General features: G+C 34.8%; 3 protein-coding genes and 1 long non-coding RNA gene across 17 annotated transcripts; 3 read left to right on the top strand and 1 right to left on the bottom strand.

Annotated features, from left to right (window-relative positions):
- Nucleotides 1-4,669: 4,669 nt before the first annotated feature.
- On the bottom strand, nt 4,670-10,815 carry LOC111305258 (signal recognition particle 9 kDa protein-like). Its single transcript, XM_022902615.2, has 5 exons — nt 10,603-10,815; nt 10,357-10,425; nt 5,884-5,980; nt 5,265-5,353; nt 4,670-5,111 (listed from the first exon to the last, which is right to left on the bottom strand). The coding sequence occupies exons 1-4, from the start codon at nt 10,672-10,674 to the stop codon at nt 5,277-5,279; spliced, it is 315 nt and encodes a 104-aa protein (XP_022758350.2). The 5' UTR covers nt 10,675-10,815; the 3' UTR covers nt 4,670-5,111; nt 5,265-5,276.
- Nucleotides 10,816-11,252: 437 nt separating this feature from the next.
- Nucleotides 11,253-13,713, top strand: LOC111306108 (GABA transporter 1-like). The gene is made up of 7 exons (XM_022904016.2): nt 11,253-11,565; nt 11,772-11,894; nt 12,092-12,186; nt 12,306-12,492; nt 12,616-12,746; nt 12,838-13,053; nt 13,263-13,713. Exons 1-7 carry the CDS (start codon nt 11,325-11,327, stop codon nt 13,653-13,655), a joined length of 1,386 nt encoding a protein of 461 aa, XP_022759751.2. The 5' UTR covers nt 11,253-11,324; the 3' UTR covers nt 13,656-13,713.
- Nucleotides 13,714-14,917: 1,204 nt separating this feature from the next.
- LOC149512821 (uncharacterized) lies at nt 14,918-19,407 on the top strand. 14 transcript variants are annotated; one of them, XR_016331705.1, is made up of 10 exons: nt 14,924-15,510; nt 15,591-15,765; nt 15,855-16,328; nt 16,575-16,792; nt 17,349-17,496; nt 17,997-18,091; nt 18,362-18,534; nt 18,620-18,698; nt 18,848-18,955; nt 19,193-19,407. It is a non-coding gene; the product is annotated as an uncharacterized LOC149512821 (long non-coding RNA). The 14 variants fall into 14 exon arrangements; XR_016331707.1 differs by having other exon boundaries at nt 14,924-15,765; nt 15,855-15,953; nt 16,112-16,328; XR_016331706.1 differs by having other exon boundaries at nt 14,924-15,765; nt 15,855-15,973; nt 16,112-16,328.
- Nucleotides 19,408-21,110: 1,703 nt separating this feature from the next.
- Nucleotides 21,111-25,772, top strand: LOC111306436 (uncharacterized). Its single transcript, XM_089749807.1, has 12 exons — nt 21,111-21,277; nt 21,375-21,443; nt 21,530-21,703; nt 21,803-21,934; nt 22,049-22,188; nt 22,297-22,380; nt 22,670-22,795; nt 23,442-23,594; nt 24,063-24,164; nt 24,452-24,625; nt 24,715-24,794; nt 25,437-25,772. Exons 1-12 carry the CDS (start codon nt 21,256-21,258, stop codon nt 25,471-25,473), a joined length of 1,293 nt encoding a protein of 430 aa, XP_089605933.1. The 5' UTR covers nt 21,111-21,255; the 3' UTR covers nt 25,474-25,772.
- The last annotated feature ends 107 nt before the right edge of the window (nt 25,773-25,879 follow it).

Raw genomic sequence — 25,879 nt, 5'->3', positions numbered from 1 at the left:
AAAATCGAGGGGCATAGCGAATGATACCATCTAATCTTATGGTCTAATGCAACGGCATAAAATAAGGCCTGTCGATCCCAACCGTCGTCAGGTTTACCATGACTTGAGGAGACATCATACCACATTTATGACTCGATGATACCTATCCAACTAAACACCACATGTGCGTACGATTAGCTAATTTCAGACTAACAAGGCCCCGCTTGCTTGCTAGCCAAAGAGGTGGTAAAAAGCTAATACTAGATGTCCCCCTATAGAAAGCATAAAAGATTTCACAACTCTACTACTAGGAACTGTAAGAATATAAAAAATGGGGGCACTTTTCTCTCTAACCATCTTAGGGCCCTCTTCAGCTAACTTAAGGCCTAGTGACCAGCTTTTTGGCCACTATGATTCTAAGATTCTGCTCATTGCTCTACCAACCAATTCGAGGATGCACGACAGCACCCAACTAGGTACCAGGCTCCAAGGTACCTGCATATTACCCCGTACTTATCCTTTTATCTTAGGACTAGGGCACACATTGTTGCATGCTTAATCAGCAACATGCTATCGGGCTTACACCGTTCACCCATTGCTCTAAAACCACTGTCCCGATCATAAATGCCTCGTCTGCTGCTCAGCTTAAGGTTAATCATGGTAGGACCAAAGCTCAACAAGGCCTAACCATGACACTCTCCTTCACTTGCTATGTTGATGCTTTCATCGACACCAAGACCACACCCAACTTTCTTGTTACACATAGTTGACATTTTTGCATATGTCCCTCACTTATGCCCTCAAGGATTAGGTGAATATCCTATCACATAAGGCACCACACAAAGTACTTGTTCATTGCTGCTATCGATGAGTCTCATCCCAGCTCCAATACACTATTGTGCTGATTCCACATATGATAGACACTCAATCAATTTTTTATTTATGCCACTACATTGCTTCACCCATAATCACATCATGTTACAACCTGAAGGTACCCTTATCGATCTTGACCCTTAGTCAGTGAATGACCACCTGTTTTGCCATACATTAGTATGCTCTATTGGACATAACCTATCACACCAACTATTCGTCTACAGCACCAACTTTTTGATACGTCCCTCTGGACATGGTGCTTAGAATAACAACACTCATACGACACCACCTACAAGAGATCCTAGCATGGTGGCATTCAAAAACTTTAATTATCTCATAACTTGAGTCTTTTCAACCCCTCCAAGGTTGTCTCTCTATGTATGGCTCTCTGGCTAACTAGCCATTGTGGCAGCACCTTAACACTCATTATCTCGAACTCAATCCCATACTAAAAAAACTTATAGGCTCTACTGCCTTAGCTCATTACCACATGTAAACTCAATGCTCTTTTATTTTTACTCAAATTCAGCTCGACTCTACAAGCAACCATGCCTCAATAAAGGTTCCAACAATTATCTGCCTTGACTCTAACATAGTTCAAAAGGTAACTCAAAGCCCATACAAAGCTCAAAAACCCGTTGATCTATTCTAAACATAAGGTTTCCTAACTTGTTCAATCCCAAGTTTCACTAACCTATTCAATACTCAAGGTCCACAGATTTACTCGGACTTAAGGCCATCTCATTGGCTGGCATTTACTTAAAAGGTTCCACAATCCTAATTGGCTTAATTCTATCTTACTCAAACTCATCCAATCCATTGATTGGATGTAACTCGAATCTCAATACCATCGGCTTACTTAACTTGATCTATCATCTGACCTATACAACTCATGGCCTTATCAATTGGCCAACTGGCACTTGCTTGCTTCACAAACTAAACAACATTGTGTTTCACTAACCACCACAACTCATAAGACCTTTTTTCTCAGCTAACAGAAGCACAATCCATTAACTAACACAATCTCGTGGTCCACTGACCACCAAAATTCATGGTCCACTGACCATCATCAACTTATAGCTTCAATCCTTAACCAATTCAAACTCGTTTACCTTTGTAGAATTCTTCAAGCTTGGACCATAAATACTTGGCTCATACCCCAGCTAGGGCATCTGTAGCATTTCATAAATGCACACGTTAGTAATATTATCTTAATATGAATAACTCATGTCCCTTATGATAAAACTCGTTTTGGCTCTCATGCCCTTACATAATACCATTTCATGTAATCTTTTTCGCATTTGGATCTCATAATCAAGTGCAATCCGAAGGGCATCTTATGCCCATATAAGCCAACACCCTTCACTAGGTGAGGCTAAACTCCTATGCCTTTTTGCTAAGCATCCAAAAGCCTACTTAAAGGCTTTCCATAAAGATCAATTTTCTCACGAATTGCATCGATGGCTCATTCTTAAGCCCATATAGCCATAATAACTTGATCTCGCCTTGATAGCTCTCTTTTGAGCTTAGCACCTTCTTAATTTATTGATATCATGCCCACACTTGGGCAGCTTTGGTCCCATCGCTAAGCTAAGTTAAGTTCTGATACCAACTGTCACGGGTCGTACATTTTTTATATCGAAATCACGTGTCTGTGCGACAATAAAACTATTCATAGTCGAGGTCAACCTTTTTTTAATTTATTTCTCTACGAATAGCACGTTATCGATCTTTTAAACCATATACTTGTGAGCTTTTATTGGCTTAGATCTTGTAGGGTCGCATGCAATATTCTCAAACTCAATAGAAAAGAGCTCAACTCTCATCATATCGTCAGCCCACAAATCTTAAGGTGACCCCGAGCACCTATCCATGCCCACAGACATAAGATCTTGAGCACCGACTCTCATCGAATTCACATAGGGGTGTGTAGCCATAATTTTTATGATGATATCTTCCTCTAGCATGGTAATAATCCAATACTATGCCTACATGCATTATACGAAGTTTTAGTGCCCGAATTCAAAGGTATTACATGAATGCTAGTCAATAGCCAGCCTGAAACCTTTTCAGGCTCATCTTATTCCCAAGAAACTTTTATCTTAATACCTCAATTTTTAACCTTATTTTAGGTTGCCTGCACATATGATAGACATCTGACATCATGTCTGTCCCACTTAGTGGAACTCAGATGTGCTACCCCAACCGCAACACACCTCTATTGATCGTCATGAGGGTCTAGCAGCATGTTTGCCTGCTAGCATGCTCATCTTTTAGGCTCGACAGTACTCATTCTATGCAAACACCATTTCATGATCCTTGTTTACTAATCGATTTAGCTTAAGGAGGAAAAATCGAAGGACATAACCAATGTTACTTTTTAACCCTACGGTATAACACAACGACGTGATATAAAACCTATCGACCCCTACTATTCTCTGATTTACCTTGACCTAAAAAGACATTGTGCCACATGATGCTCATCCACTTAAACACCAATGTGCCTAAGAGAAGCTCACTTTACACTGATAAGTGCTCATCCACTTGCAAGCCAAATGAGTGGGAGAGAGTTAACACCAGACGTTCTTTTATAAAAAATGTAAGAGATTTTACAACTCTGCTATCAAGAATCGTAAGAATATTTGAAATGGAGACACTTTTCTCCCCATCCATCTTAAAGCCCTTTTCAGCTAACTCAGGCCCAATGATTTGCCTCTTGGCCACCATGATTCTAAAATTCTGCTCGTTGCTCTACCGACTCATTTGAGGGTGCATGCACGCGACTTCGACCATAGCACCCAACTAGTTACCAAGATCCATGGTGCCTATATACTAGACTTAACAATTTTAGATATGACACAGTGATAAAATACAAAAATGATATGAAAAAAATTATAAGTGCTTTAATAAAAATACATATAAAGATTATTTTAATTTTTAATATTTTAATTATGATACTTAATTAGATATTTAATTTCATATAAAAATTATTTTAAACATTTAATTGTTTTATATTAATAATATAAATACAATATAAATATTAATACTAATCTTATGCATTATTATTTTATTCTTTAATCTTTAATATTTTATCATTTTAAATTTGATATTAAAAATTAATATAATTATGTAATTTAAATTAAAATTAAAAAACTATATTAAATATATATTAAATGAGTATTAAATTTTTTTTAATATGTAAGTATTTTTTTATATTATTAATATACGCAATTTATTAAATAATAAATGATGAATAATTTATAATTATTTATTATTTTAATCATATTTTTATATATATTAATATTAATCATATCTATTTGTATATATCAATATTAATTGTGTCTATTTATAATATTCGTATTATTCATATTATTCATGTTTATTCCTATCATATTTAAACGAATTAATTATACACATATTAATCGTATCATATCCCATATAACATAAAATATTAAATATATAAAATTTATTTTAAAATTTAAATATATTTTATTATTTATGTTATATTTATATCATTATATATGCCACACAACATAAAACATGATATAAAAATAAGAACTACCATATCTACCGCACACTATTCCGTACTTATTCCCCCATCTTAAGACTAGTGCACACACTAGCCACACACTCAATCAATAACATGCTTTCGAGCTGACACCGCACGGTCACTGCTCTAGAACCATTGTCTCGATCACAAGAGTTCATTAGTTGCTAACTTAAGATCAGTCATGACAAGACGAAGGCTCGCCACAGCCGGACCATGACACCGTATAAATCATATACGTCACTTGTGCCTCGAGGTTTACACAATCAATCAACAAAGCGATTCATTATTATTACAGCACTATTAAAACAGGTTTTATCAGTCTGAACTCAGACCTCGGCAGAAGGATAAACCAGGGCTGCCTAAAAAATTGACTACACATTCACACCGGTGTACAGTGAATACACGGTTCTGTACGAATGCTGAAAAGAAAAGAGATTTTGGTTCTTTTGCAGATTTATTAGGGTGAAAGGGTTGTTTCCTAGGGGTTGGCATTACTCCATGCCACGCTTCAAGTGACGATATCAGAAGATTCAGATGGAGAATCGGGAAAAATTCAAGGATCATGACGATTTCTGCGTCCTGGAGAAGCAAAAACAGAGATGGTCCACCGACCCTTTTCTATGGTTTTAGTGATGGATAGAGAGAGCCTAAATCCCACCGCTAAGGGGAACATAATGATTACTTGCAGCTTGATCTACAGAAAGTGAATCTGTATTCGATGCAATTCAGAAAATAAAAAATAACTCTTGTTAAAATTTTGCAGGAAAAATTTGACAATCTGAGCATTTTCAAATTAGAAGTCACAAAATTTCTAAAATTCATCATTTCCTATAATATTTGTTCAAAAATCCTATGTGTCTACCTGAAAATCAAGCTACTGTTTTCTTCCCCTTCCCTTCTTTGCTGGCTGTGCTACCATCTGTTCTTTCCCTGTAATTTCTGACATATCCACTGCATCAAAAGGAAGAATGCTAACTAGTTAGAGCATCCAGACGCAAAACCAAAAATACGCATATAAATAATAAAAGAAAATGTTGGAAAAAGTTGTTAATAACAATAAATAAACTCCATGCCATGGCCCACATTTCAATGGCATCCGTCTTAGGGGGCTTCTTTTCCACTGTCTGATCTTTGGAATCCAATCCAATTCAACTAGATTATTAATTTTGTTTTTTCGTTGTATATCTAAAAGAAACTCCATAGGGATTTTGTACCACTTTCAACTTCTAAGACATTTAACAGAAAAGTATTGTCAGGAGCATGGACATCCTAGCAAAACTCATTGGCTTCTTAAAAAGAAAATATTATGCTCCCCTCCGCCACCCCCACCCCCCACCTCTTTTTGGGCTCCTCAAGAGGAAAAATTTTGAATATCATGTATTTAATTGCCACATGACCTACATCCAATAATGATGATTCGTGTTTTGCTACATATGAACACAGATGAGTGAATTTTATTACAAAGAAATGAAGAACAATACCGTCAGGTGCCCCCCAAGCCATCAAAGTGAAGAATATATTGTTCAGTTTCTCCATTTTCTTGGCCTCCTGTGCTTGATCTGTCTTGAACTTGAGGCACTAATAACCAGCAAAATAGTTCATCATAAGCAAATCCCATACCATATATAGCATAATAGAAGTAGGGTAACATCAAATCCAGATGTCATAGATCCCCGTTCGAAAGTCTCAATTATCAACTGACCGGTTCTGTCTTAAACAAACCTAAAATACTACTTAAATAAATACTTTAGAGTACGGGTTCCAAACCTGTCCATGGGCCAGGCCAGGCCCAATCTGCCATTCAAAAGTCTTGTGTAGGACCGCTCAGCCTGTCGGGTCCAAGAGGCCTTTTTTTTTAATATTTAAGGAAATGAAAATATTTATTATTTAAATATATTTTAAAATTAAAATCAAATAAAAAATAAATTTTATTCATAAAATAAAATTTCGGCCATGATATGCCCGAGCTCCGAAACTCATGTCAGGGCCTGGCCCAAGTCCCTAAAAGACAGTAGAAAGTGAAAAATTAAAAAAAAAAAATACATGTACACTAGGTATGAATATCAGACTTGGTGAGGAGATTGGAAAGACATTAGGAGGAGGACAGAAGCAGAACTGAGATTTAATTGTGATTGCCTAATGTATCATATTTTTCCAACAAACTCGTTATACTAACTTTTATAAGATCCCTCAACAGCTCTGGGCCTTTGATCCAGTTTAGAAGCTATTAGCTGATAGGTGGAGGCTTCACTTGCACTTATATATTCAAATTTAGATATTCAAGCAACATTGGATTCTTATCCATTACATCCTACACCGTATGTCCTTATCCAACCATGGTCCTCGTAGCACATTGCCAGTTTGCCACATTGGACATTAGTACTAAGTTCTAAACCCAAAAACCATAGATGATTGGAGTAGGCTTCAATTGTGCTCTTCTATGCTTAAGCTTGAGATATTCAGGTTTTGAATTACCCATTGATCCTTTTCTACCATCATATCATCAATTATCAAACTATCACTAACCCTTCAAACCGAAAAAGCTATAAAGACGTTATGATAAGAATTGCAATTATTAACATTACATACTTCTTCCAAGTATATTACATCTAGAATTCAAAGGATTGCTAAAGAGACACTTGACAAATCTAGGGGTAAGGCACCATTAGAAGAGAAATCTTGGTGGTTGAATGAGGATGTGAAAAAGGCAATTAAAGCTAAGTGGGAGTGTAATAAAAATTTATGGAATAATAGGGATGAGGAGAGTTATCGGAAGTATAGGATAGCAAAAAAACAAACCAAGAAGGCTATTCAAGACACAAAGAGTAGGATCCATAAGGAGTTATATAGAAAAAATAAAGACAAGAGTTGGAGAAAAAGAACTTGCTCAAAATTGCTAAGATGAGGGATAAGAAGAGTAGAGATCTTAATAGCATTAGATGCATCAAAGGCAAGGAAAGAAGAGTTTTAACGAAGTATGAGGAGATTAAAAAAGATGGAGAGATTATTTTGATAATCTCTTTAATTGCAATTTTGAGCATGATATAGGTGGGTTGTACATACCTTCACAGGATGTAAATCATGTGCTTAAGTGTAATATTAAAAGCTACAAACTTAAAAAGGCTTTGAGAAGGATGAGACTAAAGAAAACTGTAGGACCAGACGGAATCCCGATTGAAGTTTGGAAATGCTTGGGTGAAATAGGGATAAGATGGTTGACGGATCTTTTCAACAAAATTTGGCACACCCAAAAGATGCCAAAAGAATGGAGGAAGAGCACTCTCGTGCCTTTATACAAGAATAAAGGTGATGTACAAGATTATTCGAACTATCAAGGAATAAAACTTATGAGTCATACTATGAAACTTTGGGAAAGAGTAACTGAATGTAAGTTACGACGTGAGGTCATTATTTCCAAAAACCAATTTGGGTTTATGCCAGGACACTCCACAACAAAGGCGATACACTTTTTGAGGATTTAATTGGAGGGTTATCAGGTGAGAAAGAAAGATCTACATATGGCTTTTATCGACTTGGAGAAAGCTTATGATAAAGTTCCTCAATAGGTGCTTTGGTGGGCCTTAATGAAAAATGAGTACTTTTAAAGTAGATCAACATAATTAAAGATATGCATGAAGGAGTGGTAACGAATGTGAGGATGGTTGGGAGCATGACAGATAGCTTCCCTATTACCTAAGGATTACATAAAGGCTCAGCACTAAGTCCTTTCCTTTTTGCATTAGTTATGGATGAACTCAATAGACAAATCCAAGATAAGGTGCCATGGTGTATGTTATTTGCCAATGATATAGTCTTAGTTGCTGAAACTTGTGATGCCTTTAATACAAAATTAGAATTATGGAAGAATACATTGGAATCTCAAGGTTTTAAATTAAGTAAATCTAAAACTAAATATATGGAATGCAAGTTTAGTAGTCACAAGGAAGTGGGTACTAGTGTGATTAAGTTGGATGGTGAAGAAGTACCAAAGAGTAGGCAGTTTCGATATTTGGGATCAATTATTTAGAGTGATACTAAGATAGAAGCAGATGTCAAACATAGGATTCAAGCAGGATGGACGAGGTGGCAAAGTGCTTCAGGTGTTTTATGTGATCACAACATGCCTTTAAAGTTAAAAACAAAATTGTACAAAACAACTATAAGGCCTGCATTACTATATGAAACTGACTGTTGGGCTGTTAAGAAACAATATGAGAAGAAAATGAACGTAGCGGAGATGAGGATGCTTAGATGGATGTGTGTTAAGATTAGAAGAGACAAAATCAGAAATGAAAAGATTCGAGAAAAATTAGGGGTAGTCCAAATTGAAAAAAAGATGAGAGAGGACTGTTTACGATGGTTTGGACATGTGAAGCGTAGGCCTAGCTGTGCACCGATTAGGAGAATTGAGTCGAAACATCTAGGAGAGATCAAAACATCTAAAGGTAGACTGTGAAAGATATGGATGCAAGTAATAAAAAACGATATGATGGTTAAAGAATTAGATGAAAAGGTGGTTGTTGATAGAAAGGAGTGGCGCAAAAAGATTCAAACTACAACTTAACCTGATTCTCTTATTTGGTTTTTCATACAGCCGACCCCAAAGTATGGGATATAAGGCTAAGTGTGTTGTTGTTGTTTGCATACTTCTTCCAAGTCAAAGTGACAGCAATATTGACTGATGAAAGTCTTAAAAGAGTTAGTTAATATGGTACCAAAGAATGCATGGTATATATTTGCTTTTTTTTTGTTAAATTTGTGACAAGAAATATAAATTTACTTTAAAAGAAAAGATTGTTAAAAGAAAAAGAAGATAAAAGGTTTTACACTGGCTGCATAAAGAAAATAAAAAGGATTATGTTGAAAATCCACCCATATAAAAAGTGAAATATATCAAACAGTAAAAGAAAGATAAAGGTTCCGAAATCCTGAACCAATGAATTGATCATCCAATGACACATAAATTAGATATAACTGACAGGCTAAATTTTTATGCCATTCATCACCTTTCAATTTGTGGTTTCAAGTACATACCAAAATTTGCAGGTTAAAGAAATCAGTTTAACGCCTCCTACAAACTTATCTAAACACAACAGAGCAACTCAGTTTTCAGAGAAAGCAAGCATAAATATTGAGGAATTTTATAGTTCTCAAAAAACCAAACTGCATCACTTCACCATTTAATGTTAACCTCATTTAAATGGCTTCCTAAAGTTCTTCAATGCAAGTTTCCTTGCCTTTCTTCTCCTTCTACGAGTTAGAATAAAACTGGCAAATATAGCATAAAGGCACTAGCAAGATTCACTCATGCATTATTACTAATAATGAAATAGTCAAATGTGTAATAGCATTTTCTCTAATTTGGGGCCAGAAATGAAAAAAAAAAAAAAACAATTTAATTGCTATTTCTTCTGTATAGTCTAGATAACTTGGCTGCAAAAAAGATAGTAAACTAAGAAGACGGTATTTCTAGCAACTTTATCAAGGGGTTATGCAGACCAGGTTAATAAGGCTATATCAAGAAACCTAGGTCTCCATTATCTATGATCAAGAGTTTTGTAGTTTCTATGTCCCTCAACAATATGGCATCAATTTTCTTAGTCTCAATTCAAAAGGCATGGTAACAATCCAAACTGTTAACAGAAAAGGAAGTTTCCTCATACAGCTTATTCAGAAACTAATAAAGAACAAACCAACAGAAAAATAGAACAAGGAAATCATTGCTGCACTTCCATCAAGAGAGCTAAAACAGATAGAATCTCAAGTAAATTATCAACATAATACACATGAGCAAATCCATTCAAGGAAAACAGATGGTCAAATTCTCAGACATCTTTTAAATTAATCCCAAATCTAACCTAATTCTTCGGCAATAAACATCAAATAACACTTCACCATGACAATGGAATCAAACAAAGTCAACAATCCACGCAATTAGGGAATGCAATTCAAACCTCTTTGTTATCAGTAACCTTCAAAACCAATTTACCATCACAATGCCGGTACTTCATGCAATACCGAGTCTAGGTCCCCCCGATCCAAATCCGGAAAAAGAGACCACAAAAAAATCAGTAACAATCACAACTGATATTTAGTAAACCCTAACAGTGTTAATCAGACCAAATTTCCATTTATTTAATAACAATGACAGTAATAAGAGTAAGAGGTAGAGAAAAAATGGGAGAGTAAAGTTAACATACAGATTCAGGATCGGCACGGAACAACTGTACTTTTCTCTCAACGAATTCGTCCCACGATGTTATGTAAACCATTGCAACACCGTCAACGGAAGAAGAATCGAATTTTGATGAGAATCTGCAAACGGATCGTCGTCGTCGTCGCCACACTCGATGAGAAGCTGAGATTTTTATTGATTTTTTTTTCCTTTTTTTCTTTTTGGAGATGGCGGATTTTATGCATTACAAATATTGCGGTCAAATGTTTATCTTAAGCCAATAGAAACTTGCCACGAGAGCAAAGTGTGGGACCGACTTTAATTTTTAAGTAAGGCCGTGTCGTCTTGTTCGCCTAGAAAATCGGCAAAACGCTGCGGTTTTATACTGAGATCTGATGCGGTGTCGTATTACTGGTTGGCTAAGAGCAACAATTTTATTTTTTTTTTTCTTTAGGACGTTTGACGAGTCAGTGAATCAGACATGTTTGTTTGTCTGTAAGCGGAAGTTTTCATTTCAAACCCATTGACAATCTTACAGGGAAGGAACTACGGACCACCAATTCTTGTTTAATGCTAAGAGAATCGTCAAACCCGAATTTCAAAAGAAGAAAAATTGGCCAACGATGCGTATATTTTCTCATTATTATATTAAATGGAATCTATGATAATTAGTCGTATGGATTGTCTTCTTACTTTTAACGCCGCATAAAATTCCTACTCTGATGCAAGAGAAGGAAAGAAGCGGAAATGAGTTCAGACCAGTCTTCACTTCCATCTGAGACAGAAAAAGGGGCAGTAGGGGGAGAAAATTCCGATGTTTATGAAGAAAACGAAGAAAAGCAGGTACGAGGAGAAGGTTCAGAAGGCCATGAAGCCGCCGGGAAAGGGACGTGGAAACACGCAGCTTTTCATGTTGCCACGACCATTGCTACCCCTGCTGCTTATGCTCCTTTGCCTTTTGCCCTCGCTTCTCTCGGTTGGTCTCTTGGTGAGTAGCATCTTCTAGCATCTTTAAATGTCTCCTTATTCTTAAAGTAATTACTGCTTTGGATGAGATTAAAGAAGAATTTTAGTTCTATCTCTTGAAAGGGTAATCGAATAATATGAATTATGATCATATATAGTTTGCCATAGTTAGTCGCAGAACTTGACTAACCTCTCATGGCCGTAAATTTGCTGCCGATTGGTTTCTAGGTGTAAGTAGTTTGGTGGCTGCAACACTAGCCACGTGGTATTCTAGCTTGCTTATTGCCTCTTTGTGGAGATGGAATGGGAAGAAGCATGTCACGTACCGGCTTCTTGGAGAGAGCATCTTTGGTCAGTATCTGTTTAATTGATTTTTCCTTGTTTATTCCTCTTGCATCCTTCTACTCTTGTGATTTTTATGTAAATGTTGTTACTGTTATATTCAGGAACTTATCAAAGATTCTTCTCAGTTATATAGTTGCCCTTCTGATAATGATCAATCACTACTGTGCTATTTGCTTGACCATTTTTTCTTCTGCTTTTTGAAGGATTCTGGGGTTACTGGTCTATTGCATTTTTTCAGCAGGTGGCTTCATTAGGAAATAATATTGCCATTCAAATTGCTGCTGGCAGCAGCCTCAAGGTCATTCAATCTGGCCTGATTTTTCTTCAGGGATCGTACCAATAAGGCAACAATATTATGCAATATTATGTGTTTAATTGGTTCGAGTAGGGAATATAGTTATGCTCTGTCTTTTGCAGGCGGTTTACAAACACTTCCATAAGGATGGCACACTCACCTTGCAACATTTTATTGTTTTTTTTGGGGCTTTTGAACTTTTCCTCTCTCAGCTCCCTGACATCCACTCTTTAAGATGGGTCAATGGGTTATGCACTTTAAGCACAATTGGCTTTGCCGGCACAACCATCGGCGTCACAATCTATAATGGTAGGCTTGGGATTTAATTCTTCTTTTATCATCTCTATATATGGATTTATGAACTGATTCAGCTTCTAAATTGATCATGTTAATGCCACTAGTACCAATTGCAAAGTTTTCACAAATTTGCAGGTAAAAAGATTGATAGGGAGTCCGTCAGTTATAGTTTGAAGGGAAGCTCCTCTGCTAAGAGATTTGCAGCATTCAATGCTCTTGGTGCAATTGCCTTTTCATTTGGAGATGCAATGCTTCCAGAAATACAGGTTTAACAGGCTCACATTTCATTGGCTGGTATGAATATGTTTCTATTCGTTTCATGCTAATCAATCATTAACAACTGATAATTTTTGCCAGAATACAGTGAAGGAACCTTCAGTGAAAAATATGTATAAAGGTGTATCAGCGGCATATAGTGTTATTGTTTTAACTTACTGGCAACTAGCTTTCAGTGGATACTGGGCATTTGGATCAGACGTCCAGCCTTACATCGTGGCTTCTTTGACTGTCCCAAAATGGACAATTGTCATGGCCAATATCTTTGCTGTGATTCAGATATCAGGATGCTACCAGGTAGCCTTTCAGGAACAACTTTCTAAGCTTTTAGTAAACATAAACAAATAATCACAGCTATCAGGAATGCCAATCAGGATAGAAAGGAAACTGGTTCACATAAAAAGTCAGGACAACTTTGATTTTGGATTTAGATAGGATTTGTTATTTTGGAAGAATGAAACTTTCATTTCAAAACCCAAAAGCGTTAAAACGATTTCTCTGTTTAGATCTATTGCAGGCCTACTTACGCCTACCTTGAGGAAAGAATGATTTCCAACAGAACTAACAGTTCCACGCTCAGAAATCCCCTTGTCCGCCTTTTGTTCACCTCCATCTACATTGTTCTTATTACTCTCATTGCTGCAGCTATGCCATTTTTTGTAGATTTTGTGTCCATTTGCGGTGCCATTGGATTCACTCCCCTAGACTTTGTCTTCCCTGCTTTAGCATTCCTGAAAGCTGGAAAAATGCCCAAAAACAGACAACTTCGCCTTGCCATGCGGCTTCTGAACATTGCAATAGCCTCCTGGTTTTCAGTTGTTGCTGTTTTGGGTTGCATTGGTGCAATCAGATTTGTTGTTAAAGATGTCAAGACTTACAAGTTCTTTCATGACATGTAAAAATTCGCATTTACATTATTTGCTATCTATCTATATATAGATTATATCTTTTAATGAAGATCTGCGGTCTAGTTTCTGATATATCATTTTTTTTTCCCAATCATATGAAAAGGGACTGCATGAAAAGCATGCTACTATGTACTATGCATCAATTCGGACAAAAAAATTATAGTGACTGCATTTTTAAATGGTTAAAGCTAAAAATTATTCAGTAACCTTGATATTTTCGTTACATGTTTTATGTGCAATACTTGATTTTGATTCTGTTTTTTTAGATGGTGAAAGTTAAGGTTGAAATACTAGCCACCATACTATAATGAAACAATCTTTTTTAGAGTTACAACTGAATAGTGAATTCTACATGTGCAACCTAACTATTGGTTGGGTGATCAAAGCTTGGGTTGATAACCTTAGAGCAATCTTCATTTTGGGGTTTGAGTTTATTTAAAACCTATATAATTAAAGCTTGGATTGGTAAAGTTCCAGGAAAGCTGCACTCGACTTCTTCGATGGACTAAAGCTCAAGCTTGAGCTGGAGCTGGAGCTGGAGCTGAAGCCTGAGTTTGAAGTTATCTGTTATTTTGGCTAAAAAACATCAATCAAGTTTGAACTAAATTACTAAGAATACAACAATACCAGGAAAGATGGTGGGTTGATTAACCCAATTAGAGATGCACATCCGCAATGTTTGGCTAGGAATCCGATCAGCAGCCTTACTGGCTTTTCTACTAACCCAAGTGAATCTGCAATCTTCAAACTTGTCCTTCAACTTTATGATATCCTGAACCATAGGCCTAAATCTCCAGCTTGCCTTCACATTCCTACTTGTTATAGCTGTATGCAACAATTATGAATCTATCTCAAAATTTGCCTTCTTTACATTCAATCTCTTGACCATTATTACACCTTCCTTAAAGGGCAAAAGCCTCGTAAGTTAGAAATGAGACACGGGTAATTTGTTTGATATTTAACGTTTGACTTTGTGTTGAAGGTTGAAACAGAAATAACGGCTTGTAAATAAATCAAACTATTTCTGTCTTTTTTAAATATATTGTTTAAATGTTTTAAAATAATGTTTGTTTAAATATCTAAAATTTTTAAATTTTTATGTTTTAAATTTTTTTTTATGATTTTATTTATTTTTTTATATTAAAAATTATAAAATTTTAATTTTGTAAAAAAATTTAAAATTTAATATTAAATGTATTAAAATTAATTTTCTTTTAAAAATTCCGTAAAAATATATCAAAGATTTTTTCAAAAAAATTAAAACTAACAAATATTTTAAAACGAAAAAAGTATATCAAAGAATTTAAAAAAAAAAAATCGTGCATTTCATCAAAGCAAAATATCTAACTTCGCGTCTCGTATCGATTAGTTTCTCTAATACGTGGCAAAGCGGGAGGACATAATTGTCAAACCAACAAAAGACTCGGTACGGTTATGGAAGCGTCTCTAGCAAGCTTCTTGTCCGTTGCTGCAAAACAAAAAACACTTTTCTAATAAATGACAAAATTAATAAAAACAGTCCGAGATAAAAGAAGCGTGTCTAGCAAGTCTCTTGATCTACTTTCTACCCTCTTCCACTCCCTTGAAGCCTGTAACTGTCAGCTTGGAACAAGCCCCGTCATTTCGTTAGAGCAAACATTTGATCTCTGAAATGGCTTTCTATTCAGTTGAAGGTGTAATGTTTAGTCTATGATTCATTCCTTTATGCTCCTGTCTCCTTTTTTTTTTTTTTTTGTTTCTTCAAGATGCAAAAACGTCGTTCTTTTGTGATTTTGACGTGCGGATGAAAATGCATATTACGACTGGTTTAGTGCGGCCTGTATAGGAGATCTCGATCGCCTTAAGGGTTTGTAACTTGGTATCTCATTTTGTTTCTTGAAAGCTTTATACGGTTTTGACTGTTTTTCTTTCTTTTTTCGGTTGCAGAGTTGGCTGAGAAGAAAGGCAATGGAGGAGATTTGGCCGAAGCTATAGCCAGTTACAAGGACAAAAGTGGCCGTTCCATTTTCCATTTTTCTTGCGATTGCCGGTAGAGAACGAATATGCGAGTATCTTGTCGAAGAACTTAAACTGAATGTTGATGATTTCATTAATGATGAAGGTGGTAGTAAAACTAGCAAGACAACGTGGTGTTTCATGCCCTTTAAGCCATCGTTTTAACTTTAGGGTTTCTTTTTTTTTCCCCCTCAGGTTTGACTCCTCCACATTCAGCAATACTAGGGGAACAACATACTCTTGCTGCTTATCTTCTTGACAGTGGCGCAAATCCCAATGCTGCAGATAATCACGGTGTTACTCCTCTCCATATGGTTGCTAAAATGGGTGTTTTACAATATTTCATTTGCTTTATTTTTGTTTTTCTTCTTATGAATTTTTTGCATTGCTACTGTAACATATAAAAATATAGTGTGATTCTTTTAAGTGTTTGGTTGGACTGTTAACTATAGGATCTCCGAAACTTTTGGAGTATTTGATTAACAAAGGTGCTGAAAGTGAAATCAGATGCTGGAACATCATTGCAACTTGCAGCATAAGTAAACAGGAAAGATATTATGAAAGTTGTGTTGGCAACCATGCCAATGTGAGGATGATAAGTTTTTTTTTTTTATAACGTATTCATCAATTGTGAATGGATCAATCCAATGTGTGAAGATGTTGCTTCAGGTATGTAGTTTGTCTACTTACTCTTCTTTCTCCTTCAAATTGTTAGGTCCTTGATATTTTAACTATACTAGCTCATATAGATATGACTTTGGTGCTGCAATGAGTTATTATTGCAATTGGAAGCAATTCCTAGAGTGTTAGGATGACGTTGGAGCTTTGGTGGTATTTCTCACAAATTGGTTGATTGCTCTGACAGACATGGTTTCATAACTTCACATTTTTGTTTTATGTGATTGTGGTTGATAGGCAGGGGCAGATCCAAACTTTGTTTCACAGGGACATACACCCTTAGGTATTGCAGCCTTAACAGATGAGACAGAGATTATCAAGTGCTTGTTGGATGCTGGAGCTGATCCAAATGTCCCCAATCTTTTGACTTATAACATTCTTCTTGGTCTAGCATTTATTTGTATTAAAAATATTTTGAAGCATTAAACATTCCAAATCAAATTTTTTATTATGAGGTGAGGTACATAACCCGTAACAGATCCCATCTTACTGTTTTTTGAAGCATATGATACTGTAACAATGTTGTTCTTACTAGATGTTAATGTTGTTTTAAGCTGCTTCTCTTATATTATTTATGATGGACTTGAGGGAAGTTTTATTTTTGTAATTATGATTATGAATGTTTGAGGTTGATAATTGTTTTCAAACCATTATTTGCTGAGTGGGGTTTTTTATTTATCTGAATTCCTGTGTGCTTGTCAGATTGTAGATAAGACTGTAAGTTTAATCTGAGTGTTTGTGTTTAAGGTAAGTAGCATGGCACACTAATAATCTTGGGTGAATGGTTGCTGAAACTGGTTAACATTATATGTTATAAATGTTCTCTTTGCATCATTTGATTGGCTCTCAGATTAGACTATCGCTTGACTAGTTTGAGATGTAAAGATATTGTGCGTTTTGTTAAACATTACTGATGCAGATGTTTAAATCTAATTATTAGTTGAAAGTTTCTGGCCATGTTTATTAGAAATTTTATTTCTATGGAGTTTTTTATGCTTACTATTAAATCAGGTTGGCAATGTACCTATTGAAGTTGCCGCATCACTTGACAAACATGAAGCGGTTATGTGCCTATTTGCAGTGACTTCTCACAGTTCGACTATTCCCGACTGGAGATTTGATGTAATACTAAACTTCCACTAAGGATGCTACAAAAAGGGTATCACTAGATTGTTGTAGCCAATAGTTGTGGATTACAAAATTGCCTCCTTTCTGTTATATTAAGTATTTGTGCATATGCTTCATGGTCATTTGCATTATTGTTTTGAATTGTTTGGTCTAGTTTCCTTCTTTGGTTATTGTATTTTCAAAGGTAGATTAAATTGTCAACAACTCAGATTGAACAACAATGAGTAAGGACCTGAGAGATTCATTTTTGTGGTTCCTTTCAATTAGTAGAAAATTTCTTTTGAGTATGTCTTTTGCCCATATATGCAACTCTTTTAAACTTTGCTGATTTGAAGCTTTTCTGTTTACGTTCAGTCCAGTTGATCGGAAAAAAAATTGTAATGAAGTTTTATTATAGAGTACATTCCCTTTTGCCATGTTCTATTTATCATGTTGTTTAACTTTTAAGTTGGTTTGCTTTTTGTTTTTAAGTGTTGCATTGCGTTATTAAATTATGACTTTGTTTTTCATTGTTACTGAAATATCTTATAGATGACAGAGAGAAGAATTTCTTGCATTCAAAATCCAAGGGAGACGAGGCTTTCAAATGAAAGGACTATCGTGAGGCAATAAATTGTTACACTGAGGTAATCAGGCCTTAGCACTGAATTTCTAGGTTGCTGTGCAAGTTTTATGCCATGGAAATATAAACATGAAAAAAATGCAGTCATTGATTCACTGGTCTTTTATTGAAATGAATTTGGTAGTATCTCATCAGCTTTCAAATGTTCACTAAATGTGATTGGTCAAATGCAAATTATTTGCATCTGTTAACAATGGCTTTTATTTGTCCTTAATTTCTGTTTGTTTTATATTTGTTTGCCTTGTTGATTTTGGTTTTCTGATAAATATTGCAGGCACTCTCTTATTTCCCTCTTGATGCAGCAGCCATAAATTCCAACCGCAGCTTGTGTTGGGCCCGCTTGAACAAAGGGGATTACGCATTGCAAGATGCTGAATCTTGTCTAGGCGATGGCTTGACTGGCCAAAGGCTTACTATGGGGTAGGGGGTGCATGGATGGTATTAGAAGTAAGCTGATTTCTGACAATTTTTTAAATTCAATTAAATATGAGACGCTGTTCTGTAATTTGAGTTTTATGATGTACAAGTGCAGAATTATATGAATGCAGCTGATGCTTTTTATAATGGCTGGAAGTTGGATCTAAAAACAAGGAGCTTGAACATGCTTTTCTGTAAGAGTTTCGTTTCATACTTCTTGTTTTGCATGGTTAAATTTGAGTGGTTGCATTTGTTTGATTTTATAGACACTTTGGGTATGAGTTGGGACTTGAAGACATGACAAATAATGGTCTTATGTAAGTTTCACTTTTGGCATTGATAGGTTCATTCAAACAAATAGGTGTTAACATTGGCTTGCATGCAAAAAATAGATTCGACTTGTTACCGGACGTTTTCAGATCTCTGCCAAGCATGCTGATAGCTAACACGAGTACATTACATCATTTTACTGTCTTTGATTGTTGTATAAATTATATATAGGGAAGGATTTATCTAGTCTCCGGTCTATGCTATTTGAAAGAAGAAAGGATCAATGGTATAACTTTTATATTAGATATATCTTTAGGATCAACCTAGAAGCCAAACGCTCTGACAGCTTTATTTTAATATATGTAATCTCATTATTATTATTGTTATTAACCCACCATGTGATTCCATTGCATGACAGGGAAGCTATTGAAGCCTAGCGTGAGCGAAGCACCTGTAAATTGGCACTGTTCTTTCCCATATTGTTGTGGCTGAATTTGTGAATATGATTTGGGTGAAGTTTTTTCTTTTTGTTGAAATTGACACTGTAATTGCTCATAGCTGAGTGGGAAGCTGAATAGAGATTTTGGTAAAGTTGTTTCTTTTTGTTAATGCTATGTTGCCTGTTAAGCCTAACTAGCAGTTAATATTTCTAGTTGCATATAATTGTTAGCAAATGCGCCTTGAAATTAGGATATTAAGACTAGAGAAATATGGGCGCTTCTTGGAAAGCAGTGCGATGCGACCCAAGATTAGTAATCTTCGTAGCCTTTAATGCTAGAAATGTTGAATTATAATCAATCTATAAAAAAACCAAAAGATGTGTTAACCCTGTAGTTTTCATGTGAGATTAGAATTAGGGATGACAACGAAATGGGTGGATTTTTATTTATTTCGAATTTGATTTGATTTTATATCTATCAAATTCGATTTTCTTAAATTTGATTTTTGATTCAATTTAATTTTTTTTAATATTTTAATTTTAATTTAATTTTATATTATATTAATCGTATTTAATTTAATTTGAAACTAATAAAATATTATTTTTTAAATATAAATATATTTAAATTTGATTTGATTAAAATCTGTTTTAATATTATTTAACTTGAAATTCGATTTAAAAAATAAAATTAATTTTATAAAATCAGGTCGAATTATAATTTGTCGGATCGGATTGGTTATTCACCTTATTTGGAATGGCATTGGTGGTGTTGATTTAGCGTCACCCGTCTTTCGTGACAACATAAAAATGAAAATGAATTTACTTGATATTTACTGTCTGACATCGCCTTGAAGCACTTACAGTCTCAACTTATAAATAAATCAAACATCAAAGGTATTATTTATTTTTTAAAATTGTTTATTTATATAAATACGAAACATTTATAAGCAATTGACTTGGACGTGCAGAAATTTAAAAAAAATAATAATAATTTAAAGGAATTTTGCTTTTCATGTTAATTTTGATAGCTGTTACATTAATTTATAAACAAAGATTGTATAAAACTGAAGTAGATTAGTGATTTTTAAAAGGTAAAGTGTGACTATATATAACACAACAAAAAGTTACAACATATAACTTCATTCATGATTTTATCCAGAGATTGTTTGACTATAAACTTAATGTTCTATTAGAAATATATCCATATTAATAACACGAATAAGAAATTTTTTTTTTCCTTGGATATCTGATAACCATTTTATTATTTTGCTATATTTCCTTTTATATAACCATGGTTAAAAAGACATATTATAGACCTACGGTCTCAAAGACTCAAAGCACACGGACCAGCAACACTTCAACACCTACACTACCACCGTAATTTTTTTCAAACTCATTCTTTCGTTCGTAAGGTTGTGTTTGATAGAAATGAAAAAACAATGAAGAAATTTTTTTTTATTAATTTAATGATTAAATCTATAACCATTCTTTTATTTCGTTAAATTTATTAATTTAATGATTAAATTTATAATCACTTTTTCATTTGGTAACTTAATTCTTAGGCAGAAAAAAAAAAATTTCTCATTCTTTTTCATCTTTCATACCAAACAGATTTTTTTCTAAAATCCGTCAAAAGTCCAAACAGAGTGTAGCGGACCACGAAGTACGAACTCAAGAAGTTGGGCCTAGTGCTTTGCACGTAACCGTCAAAACGAATGACCCCTCAACTTCTCTTAAGCGGCGGGCCGCCTTTTATTTCCGTTGTTCTTTTATTGCACCGTTATTTATACATGGATATCAAATTCCTTAAAAATCACTTTAATTTGTGAAATTACAATCAATTACAAGTTACAACATCGTTCATATATATATATATATAGATACATAAAGGAAGCGTGCCTAGCAAATTCCTCCGAATCAACCCCTCACCCCGCTTCCCTGTTTTTCCTGGCGCTTTTCTTCCACTCTCCTCTTTCACACCTCAAACTATCCACTTTGTGACAAATCCCGTAATTTCCTTAGCAAACTTCTTGTTCTTTGAAATGACGTTTTATTCGGTTGAAGGTTTTGTTTACTCTTATCATTCCTTCGTTTCTTTGTTTCTTTGTTTCTTGTTTTTTCAAGATGCTACAACGTTGTTGTTTTGTACTTTGACCTGCAGAAGATAAAAATAATGCATACTACGACTGGTTTCGTGCTACCTGGTTAGGAGATCTCGATCGCCTCAAGGGTTTGTAACTTAATATCCTCTTTTTTGTTTCTTGTAGGTTATACACTACGCTATACCGTTTTCTTTCTTTCTTTCTTCGGTCGCAGAGTTGGCTGAGAACAATGCCAATGAAGGAGATTTGGCTAAAACAATAGCCAGTTGTAAGGACAAAAGCGGCCGATCCATTTTTCACTTTGCAGCGAATGCCGGTAGAAAACGGATATGCAAGTATCTCATCGAGGAACTTAAACTGAATGTCGATGATTTTATTAATGATAAAGGTAATTGAAGATAATATATACTAGCAACAAAAACTCGGTGTTTCTCGCCCTTTAAGCCATCGTTTTATCTTTGGGGTTTTCCTTTTTTACTTTTCGCAGGTTTGACTCCTCTGCATTCTGCAATTCAAGGGGAACAACATACTCTTGCAGTTTATCTTCTTGACAAGGGGGCAAATCCCAATGTTGTGGATAATCACGACTATACTCCTCTGCATATGGCTGCTAAAACGGGTATTTTACATTCTTTTTTATTTTATTATTATTATTTTTTATGTATCAATTGCATTGATATTGTAACTTATATAGTTGGATGAATCTTTTAAATGGTTGGCATGTTTAATGCAGGATCTCTGAAACTTTTGGAGCATTTAATAAAAAAAGGCGCTGAAATTGATGCAATATCAGATGCCGGAACACCATTGACCATTGCAGCAGATGTTAACAGGAAAGATATTATGAAAGTTTTGTTGGATAACCATGCCAATGTAAGGATGATTAAGGTTTTTACTTTCTTTAAATAATATATTGTAATTTCTTTGTTATGACATTTTACCTATAATGACTTTTAATTTTTCTTTTTCACTCTTTTACAGCCAAATGTTGACTCTAATGATTTGTCCCCACTGTATATATCGGTTAAGAAAGGATCAATGGAATGCGTGAAGCTGCTGCTCAAAGTATATATTTTCTCTATTTAATTTTTTTTTTGTCTTTCTTCTTCAAGTTGTTATCTCCTTGATATTTGAAGTATAATAGCTGATATAGACATGATTTCTGTAATGTAACGAGTTATTCTTGGAATTGGAAGAAATTCCTGGAAGGTTTAGGATGACATCAGAGTTTTGTTAGTTTTTGTTTCTCACAAATGGGTTTGATTACTGTGGCACCAGCATATACAAGTAGATTGCTCTGGCAAACATTGTTTTATGACTTTATTATGTTGTTTTACGTGATGGTGGTTAATAGAATGGGGCACATCCAAACTTTATGACACGGGGAGATACACCATTAGGGATTGCAGCCTTTACAGGTCAGACAGAAATGATCAAGTGCTTGTTGTGTGCTGAAGCTAATCCAAATATCCGCAATCTTGTGAGTAATTATAACATTCTTCTTGGTCTAGCGTTTATTTGTATTAAAAATATTTTGAAATATTAAACATTCCAAATCAAATTTTTTATTAAGAGGTGAGGTATAGGTCCATTACAGGTCCTATCGAACTGTTTTTTGAAGCATGTACTACCGTAAATATGTGGTTCTTGTTAGATGTTAATGATGTTTTACACTGCTTCGCTTTATATTTATGATGGACTTGGAGTGAAGTTTTATCTTTGTAATTATGACAATGAATGTTTGAGGTTGATTATTGTCTTCAAAACCATTATTTGCTGAGTGGGGGTTTTTATTTATCTGAATTCCAGTGTACTTGTCACATTGTAGTTAAGATCATAAGTTTAATCAGAGGGTTTGTGTTTAAAGTAGGTCGCGTGGCACATTAATTATCCTGGGTGAATGGTTGCTGAAACTGGTTAACGTTATATGTTCTAAATATTGTTCTCTTTGCGTTATTTGATTGACTCTTAGATATCGCTTGACTACTTTGACATGTAAAGTTATTGCTCATTTTGTTAAATGTTACTGGTGCAAATGTTTAAATCTGATTAAAACTTGGAAGTTTCTAGTCATGGTTATTAGAAATTTTATTTCTCTGAAGTTTTAGTGCTTACTATTATATCAGGTTGGCGAGGTACCTATTGAAGTTGCTGCATTGCGTAACAAACGTGAAGCAGTTATGTACCTGTTTCCAGTGACTTCTCGCATTTCAACTATTGAGGACTGGAGCGTTGAGGGATTACTAAACTTCGTTGTCACAAAGGATGCTACAAAAAGGGTATCACTAGATTGTTGTAGCCAATAGTTGTGGATTTCAAGTATATGTGTGTATGCTTCTTGGTTATTTTGCATTATTGTTTTCAGTTGTTTGGTCTACTTTGGTTAGTTGTTGTATTTTCGAAGGTAGATTAAATTTTCAACAACTCAGGTTGAACAACATTGAATAAGGACCCCGGAGAATCATTTTTGTGGTTCCTTCCCATGGACTTGTGGATTAAATTAGTGTTAGAAATATTCTTTTAAGCATGTCTTTTGCCCATATATACTATGCTTTCTGTTTAAATGCTCAGTGCAGTTGATTGGAAAAAAATTGCGTAAAGTTTTTATTGTAGAGTATATTCCCTCTTGCCATGTTCTAATTATCATGTTGTTTAACTTATTACGTTGGTTATGCTTTATGTTTAAGTGTGGCATTGAGTTATTAAATTATGACTTTGTTTTTCATTGTTACTGAAATATCTTGCAGAAGAAAGAGACACTGGAGAAGAATTTCTCGAGTTCAAAATCCAAGGGAGAAGAGGCTTTCAAAAGAAAGAACTATCGTGAGGCAATAAATTGTTACACTGAGGTAATCAGGCCTTACCGCTTCATTTCTAGGTTGCAGCCATCCATACTTGCAAGTTTTATGCCCTGGTATGGAAATATAAACATGAACAAAAATACAGTCATTCATTCACTGATCTTTTGTTGAAATGAATTTGGTAATATCTCCTCAGCTTTCAAATGTTCACTAAACCTGATTGGTTAAATGCAAATTACTTGCATCTGTTAACAGTGACTTTATTTGTCCTTAATTTCTGTTTGTTTCATATTTGTTTGCCTTGTTGATTATGGTTTTTGTGATGAATATTGCAGGCACTCTCTTATTTTCCTCTTGATGGAGCAACCATATATTCCAACCTCAGTTTGTGTTGGGCCCGCTTGAACAGAGCGGATTACGCATTGATAGAAGCTGAATCTTGTCTCAGTTTGAGGCCTGTCTGGCCAAAGGCTTACTATAGGGTAGGAAGGGCATGGATGCTATCAAAAGTAAGCTGATTTCTAAAAATTCTGAAATGAAATTAAATATGAGACATATTGTTCCGTAGTTTGAGTTTTATTATGATGTGCAAGTGCAGAATTATACGAATGCTGCCGATGACTTTTATATAGGCTGGAAGTTGGATCTAGAAAACAAGGAGCTTGAACATGCTTTTCTGTAAGAGTTTCTTTTCATACTTCTTATTTTGCATCATATTTACTAAAATCATAGACATAATGTTTAAATTTGAGTGGTTGAATTTGTTTAGGGTTTTTAGGCACTTTGTGAATGAGGTGGGATTTGATGACATGACGAATAATTTTTATTCCAGTACTTTTGGCATTGATAGATTCATTCAAACAAATCAGTCGTTAACATCTGGCTTGCATGCAAAAATAGGCTTTTCTTATATCTGGACCTTTTTAAATCTCTGCCAAGGATATTGATAGTTAACACGGCACGACATCATTCTGCTGTCCTTGATTGTTGTATAAACTATACATAAGGAAGGATTTATGTAGTCTTCCTTCTATGCTATTTGAAAAAAAAAAAAAAGAAGAAAGGATCAATATTTATAATTGTACAACTTTTAGATTAGCTTTATCTTTATGATCACTTAGAAGCCAATCACTCCGACAGCTTTATTGTGAGTGAAATGTGGGCGTGGAGCACAAATGCCTGAGTAATGGTGGTGATATATGGGAAGGGAAACTGGATCTCTGGAAACCTTTGAATTGTTTGTTGATATATGTTGATATATGTAATCTCAATTATAATCATTATTTATTATTATTACCCGCTGATTCCATTGCATGACAGCCAAGCTATCGAAGCCCAGCGTGAGCAAAGCACCTGAAATTGGCACTGATCGAAGCTGAATAGATGTGAATGATTTTGGTGAAGTTTTTTCTTTTTTCCTTCTTTTTGTTGAAAGCACCTGAATTTGACATATCAGAGTGCTTTCCCATATCAGAATGGGCAGATGAACAGAGATCTTGTGAGTGATTTTGGCGAAGAAGTTTCTTCTTGTTGGTTGCTTGTGAAGCCCAACCAGCGGTTATATTTGTAGTTTCATAACCATAATGACAAGAGGAAGAACATGATCAAATGCCAATGGTTGAATGTAAATTTAAATCTTTAAAACCTTCTCACTGATTTGGATATGTATATATATATATATATATATATATATTATATTAAGAGAAATTGCTATCACTAGACGGACTATAATACCTTACATAATAATAATAATCCCTAATGAA

This window comes from Durio zibethinus, chromosome 21 (assembly GCF_047325235.1).
Source record: "Durio zibethinus cultivar Kanyao isolate XHJ-2024 chromosome 21, ASM4732523v1, whole genome shotgun sequence".
Taxonomy (NCBI): Eukaryota; Viridiplantae; Streptophyta; class Magnoliopsida; order Malvales; family Malvaceae; genus Durio; species Durio zibethinus.
The sequence above is the reverse complement of the archived record's forward strand: the minus strand, read 5'-3'. Positions and strand labels throughout refer to the sequence as shown.